The sequence below is a fragment of the Kogia breviceps genome, chromosome 3 (genome assembly GCF_026419965.1).
Source record: "Kogia breviceps isolate mKogBre1 chromosome 3, mKogBre1 haplotype 1, whole genome shotgun sequence".
NCBI lineage: Eukaryota > Metazoa > Chordata > Mammalia > Artiodactyla > Physeteridae > Kogia > Kogia breviceps.
The window spans coordinates 60,277,031-60,283,030 of NC_081312.1; the positions used below are offsets into that span (position 1 = coordinate 60,277,031).

General features: G+C 35.8%; 1 protein-coding gene and 1 pseudogene across 1 annotated transcript in view; one reads left to right on the plus strand and one right to left on the minus strand.

Moving 5' to 3' along the window:
• FBXO33 (F-box protein 33) overlaps positions 1–5,407 on the plus strand; it is a 32,253-nt gene extending 26,846 nt beyond the window's left edge. The window contains exons 3-4 of the mRNA XM_059059129.2: positions 259–944; positions 3,352–5,407. Coding sequence (XP_058915112.1) covers positions 259–944; positions 3,352–3,623 — 958 coding nt within the window. The 3' untranslated portion in view covers positions 3,624–5,407. The remainder of the gene's footprint in view (positions 1–258; positions 945–3,351) is intronic.
• LOC131753606 (large ribosomal subunit protein bL33m pseudogene) lies at positions 1,861–2,356 on the minus strand (annotated as a pseudogene).
• Positions 5,408–6,000: the final 593 nt, after the last annotated feature.

A 6,000-nucleotide genomic window follows, 5' to 3' on the forward strand; every position in this document is an offset into this window, starting at 1 on the left:
ATGCTCCTTTACTTGAAGAACATATTTCTATATGTTTAATATATCTGTTTAATACTTCGTATTCATTATATTTTATGTGAATTTTAATGATAATATTACTTGTGAGTTGAACAGAAATTAACTAATGAGAGAAAATGGATCTCAACATTGTATGCCATTTAATTCCCTATTTTCAAAAATCAGTGTTAAAAAAAAAATCAGTGTTAAAGATTAGAGCTAAGTCTTAACAGGATCGTGTGGCATGTGTTTTCCTTACAGAATTCAGCAGCTGTTTGAAGAAATACTTAGTAATAGTAGGCAACTGAAGTGGCTGTCTTGTGGGTTTATGCTGGAAATAGTAACCCCAACATCACTGTCATCTCTCTCAAACTCTATTGCCAACACCATGGAGCACCTGAGTTTACTGGACAACAATATTCCTGGTAACAGCACCCTTATCACTGCAGTAGAACTGGAGCAATTCATGAATCTACGCTCACTTGCCCTGGATTTCTGTGACTTTACAGCTGAGATGGCAAGAGTCTTAACCGATAATAACCATGTGCCTTTGCAGCGACTTTCTCTCCTGGTCCACAATGTTTCTGTGATGCACAAGTCTCTGGACAACATGCCAAATGATGAGCATTGGAAAGCCTTGTCAAGAAAGAGCACCAACCTCCGGGTCTATATAATGGCTTTTGATATCAAGAGTGAAGATATGTTAAAGATTCTGAAACCCAGTATACCACTAGAGAGGATTCATTTTGACAGCTACATCACTTGTGTTTCAGGAGCTATTGTTGATCTTATATCTAGGCAGTATGACAAGTTCCTCACTCATTTTATATTAATGAATGATGTGATTGACACGTCTGGTTTTCCAGATCTTAGTGACAACCGAAATGAAGATCCGTTGGTTTTATTAGCATGGAGGTGCACAAAGCTCTCTCTTCTGGCAATTCATGGTAGGTGATTTTTGTTCACTATAATTTGATATTGATATTACACCTAAAACATTTTATACCAGTAAAAAGATAACACTGGCATTTATACTGTCAAGAACTCTTATTAACAAGTTGATATACAGATTTTTATACTTTTTAACGTGTATAAGATATACCACTTTTACAAGTGGAAAGTCATATTTTACCCTAAGTGTAGTATTTTGTTCCAGCTCTCATGTTACTTTTTTCTTTTACCATGTGATTGATGGTATTCACAGAAATGGCATTTGAAATTATCTAAGAAAATATACATACATATCCACCTGCAGTAGATATATTTCTTTCTCTAATCATAAGAGCTCTTAAAAATATATCACAGAAGGAAGAAGAAGGTATGATTTCTTTCATGCTCACTGCCTCACCTTCTGTATTTTAGGTATCAACATGTTAATTTGTACAGTATTTTTTAAATGATGGTTCTCTTGGCTGGGATATGTTCTTTTCTTACTGGTGGGCCTGTCATCTTACTGTGAACTGTTTTCATTTGGAGAGCATTCCTCTTCTTACAAGTTAGAAGAACATATTACTTCCTTTCTGTAACTTATAAGACATTTACAGAATACAAAATAGGAAGTCTCTGTGAACATCTTAAACATACTTTATTATCTATGTTTCATTATTTTTGAATTAATCTTTTAGCTGCATTTGAGTGGGAGTATATCTTGCTTTTCAAGTTTTGTTTTATAATTTGGCCAGTCATCAGAGGTAATAGCAAAGAATAGATCAATATTGAAGGTAATAAGTAAATTAGGATTTTTTTTAATAGGATGAAGAAATGGCAGGTTATTTAAAATTAATTTAAGCCAGTCTTTTTAAACCTTTACCACTGCACCACCAGAGAATTCCCTAAAGCTTTTTTCTTTTCTTTTTTCTTTTTCTTTTTTTTTACAGGCTATTTTAATATTTTTATTAAGGGCTGTAAAAATATCCAGAAAGATAAATAAATGTGATGCAATGATATATGTCCTAATATGAAGAACTTTCTTTCACTGCATTCTTTTCCTTCACAATGGCCTTCAAATCACAGGAGGCAGTGATTCCATGCCATTTCCTCTTCTTTCATTACACGCTGCAGAATTTCTGAATCAGTATCCCACCCTCAGTCTTCTCATTTATAAATCAAATTCATTTTCAATCCATTGTTTAGAGGGAGTGTATTTTTTTCTGTTCCACAAAGAGGACTTTTTTTTTTTCCACTACTGGATCATAATGCAGGAGAGTCAGATTCTTCTGCAGTCGGCTTCTCTTAGTGTTGAAGGAAAAACCTGTTCCAGCTTGGCTCAACATTTTCACCAGAATTGTTTTTGACTTGGTCTTGGCAAAGGTGACCGCAGACAGGAACATGGTGACAGCAGCCTCGGTAACAGGTCCAAATTCCAAAAGGTTTTTTCTTTTATTAAGAAGTAAAATGTTAGCTACAGCTAAAGCTCCTCCATCTATTTGACTTTATTCCTTTCCAGAGGTAACCACTTTTCTAAAGTTAGTACCTATCATTCCCGTAACTGTTTTATACTTTACATATTTGCTACTGACAATTAACAGTTTATCTTTAAAGTATCACTTTATAACTTTGGACTGTGAAGCACCATAGGAGATGACTTTTACTAATGAAAAATACCAGTTTACTATGTATTGTTTTGTTTTTTTAATTTTTATTTATTTTATTTATTTAGTTTTGGCTGCATTGGGTCTTCGTTGCTGTGCATGGGCTTTCTTTAGTTGCAGCAAGCAGGGGCTACTCTTCATTGCGGTGCACGGTCTTCTCATTGCAGTGGTTTCTCTTGTTGCTGAGCATGGGCTCTAGGCGCACGGGCTCAGTAGCTGTGGCTCATGGGCTCAGTAGTTGTGGCTCGCGGGCTCTAGAGCACAGGCTCAGTAGTTGTGGCACATGGGCTTAGTTGCTCTGCGGCATTTGGGATCCTCCTGGACCAGGGCTTCAACCCATGTCCCCTGCATTGGCAGGCAGATTCTCAACCACTATGCCACCAGGGAAGTCCCCTATGTATTGTTAATAGATACATACATATGAAATAAAACTTTGTTTTTTGATACAACACTGTCAGAAGCTATAAAATGATACTTTAAACTTTAAACGTCTTCAGTTTTACTAACTGAAATGATATCAGAATATGATTATAGCACCTATCTGTTCACCAGTCATAGTAATATTCTTGGAGACAGTATCAAGCTTCTAGTCTTTTTTTCCCTGAGCTAAGCAATCATACTTCCTTCCAAATTTCAGCATATTTTTAAAGGCAAAGGACCCCCAAAGTGGTAAGTGAGATACAAATTTGTGGAAAAGGCTAACTTATAAAACAGACAAAATAAAATGCAAGGAAATGACAGTGCTTCTCTGCTTATTTTTAAGGTTACACAGTGTGGGCACACAACCTCATTGCCATTGCTCGTCTTCGTGGCTGTGATCTAAAAGTACTTGAAGTCACTGAAGAAAGCATTGATTTTGACCAAGGTGAACTGGCCGACCAGGATGTGGATCCAGTACATAACCTAATTGAGCAGGTATCCCTGGGCCTAGGTCAACCTTGGCACGCGATCATGGACATCGAATCACTCAGTGTCTTCACTGAACCAAATCGTCATTTTTACAGAGAGATGCAAAGCTTCAGCGAAGACATTTAGCTTTTTTTAAGTGTACAATTCCTGTGGTTACATATGCAAGTAGGGTCCTATTATGTTTTTTTTTTCAGTAGTGTGAATTAATCCCTTTGTGCTGTGTTTAATCAGTATTAGCTTTATAGAATTATATATATATATATTCTACTTCTTGATCAAAGAACGTAGTCAGGTATTGGTTTAGAAGTTCAAAGTGACAATGTATAGGGCTTTCACGGTTAATGGACTTGTTACCAAACCTTAAGAATATACAACCGAAGGTTGTCTGAGGTTGCTGGCTAACTTTATTTTTTCACTGAGTTACTCTGCCTTTTGATGTTTTTATTCTTTGTGTGTCAGAGCTCAGGAGCCAAAATATTTTTATACGTATATAGATATATATCCATAGCCTGGTGGATTTGTATGCAATGCACTGCATTCATTCGTTGTGTGATAGCATTTCATTAATTTTTCTTTGAAATGGAAGGAGGGAGGATAATACAATCCCAAATGAGTTATCGTTAACAGAAAAGCCAAGACTTTAACTTTCATTACATATATAATAGTTGATATCACCAATTACCATTCTCAATTTTGTATAGTACTAGGTTAGAACATTGCTTAATCCTTTTTAAAATGCATTTACATCAACACAAATACTCAAATTATTGGATATTTTTAAACTATGTCTGACATAATTTAATTCATCAATTACATCATACATTCAAGTTAGCTTTTTAGCCAAGATTTCAAATAGTGGAGGAAGAAAGAAATAATATTCCAGGGTAAAACCTCCTAAATGAATATCCAAACACAGAGTTTGTAAACACACATGCTTGCAAACAAAACATTAGTCGTGAAATCCCTAGCAACAAGTCACTGGATTTTTCTCTGTCAGCGCGCGTGTCAGCTGCCAAAGAATAGATTTAACTGAAGAAGTGCCCACATGCTGGCAGGGGCTGGCCCACTCTGGCCAGCCAGATACTGCTAGATTGTAATATTTAAGGTCGAATTTCGACCTGTGGTACACAGCTGTGCTGTGGCTCAGTCAGCAACCTCAGAACTCTGAAAAAAAAAAAAAAAACAAACAAAAAAAGAAAAAAAAACCATGCACCTGTTTCACTGTGAATAGTGAATGTAAAGGAAAGAAAGGAAAAACTGAAAGCTTGTTCTATCACAGGTATGAGCTGCTATGATACATGAAGAACATTCCATGAAGTATGTTTTAAAACCTTGTTATATCTGAGAGGCTTTAAAAGCCGATTTAACTGTTTCAGGGCAACCGCGGTACAGACGTGGTCTCTGTGAGACTTCCACCTGACCCCAGTTTTAAGTGGTACGAATGTTGTGCATTTAATGTTAAAGGACAGTCTGCAATAATAAAGTAAGTAGCCAACGTGGGTGCCCAGCAGTGCTGAGACCTGGCTGCTCTAGTGTAAGCTTTGGAAACACAATTTATGCAACAAATGTCCAGATATGATTCTATTTATGGAAAAAGTTTATATGTATTTTACAAATGGTTTTACCATCTTATATTAAAATGACCTTTTGACAGGTGTGCACTGTTTTGTCTCCAGTGAGCACATACCATGCGGATTTTATATGTACATCAGTAGTGTGAATCCACTGGCACAGTGTGTGTAAATGCCAGATGTGGTGAGATTTTATCTTATAAATGTGATCAGATAAAATAACTCCTGACAGAAACTGTAAGGAAACCAGCTGAATGTTTGACCTGATGACTGATGTTGTTGTATGGTTTATGTTAAATGTATATTCTTTTAATCAATGAATAAAGCATTAAAAAGTGATCACTGTAACATTTTATTGTTCATGAAGCATGAAAACCTTTAGTGTTAAATAAACTGCAGTAATCCTTATAATGTGTATAATCATGTTAGCTCCTATTGTATTCTAATGCAGCAAAGCTTAAATTTGAGACTATATCATAAAACCTATAGGCAGAATAATTTGGAGGGTTTTAATTTTTTTAACTCACTATGCCAAAATATAAGCTTAAAAGCAAACAACAGACTGTTTAGCACAAAATCCAAGTGTATTATGCATTTAGAGTACGTTATTGATATTGTAAAACTTAATTTATAGACTATAGGAACTTCTTATTTTTAAAAATTCCTCTACTGGATGAAAAAAGTACTTCAGTATGCCAGTACTAAATAGTTCTTAAACCCTTGTACTGCTTTAGTTTGGCTTTGTCATCTCCATTCTTGGTTGCTGAGGCAAACTGCTGTGGTTGATGAGAAAGAAAATGGCTGCTTTTCTTTCTTCCTTCTCTCCTTCCCTAATCGTTCCAGACACTGCCTCTTCTAAGCACTGCCTCATCATGGAATAATCTGGTGTTCACAAAGAACTGTCATTATACCTATTGCTCCCTTATTTCATG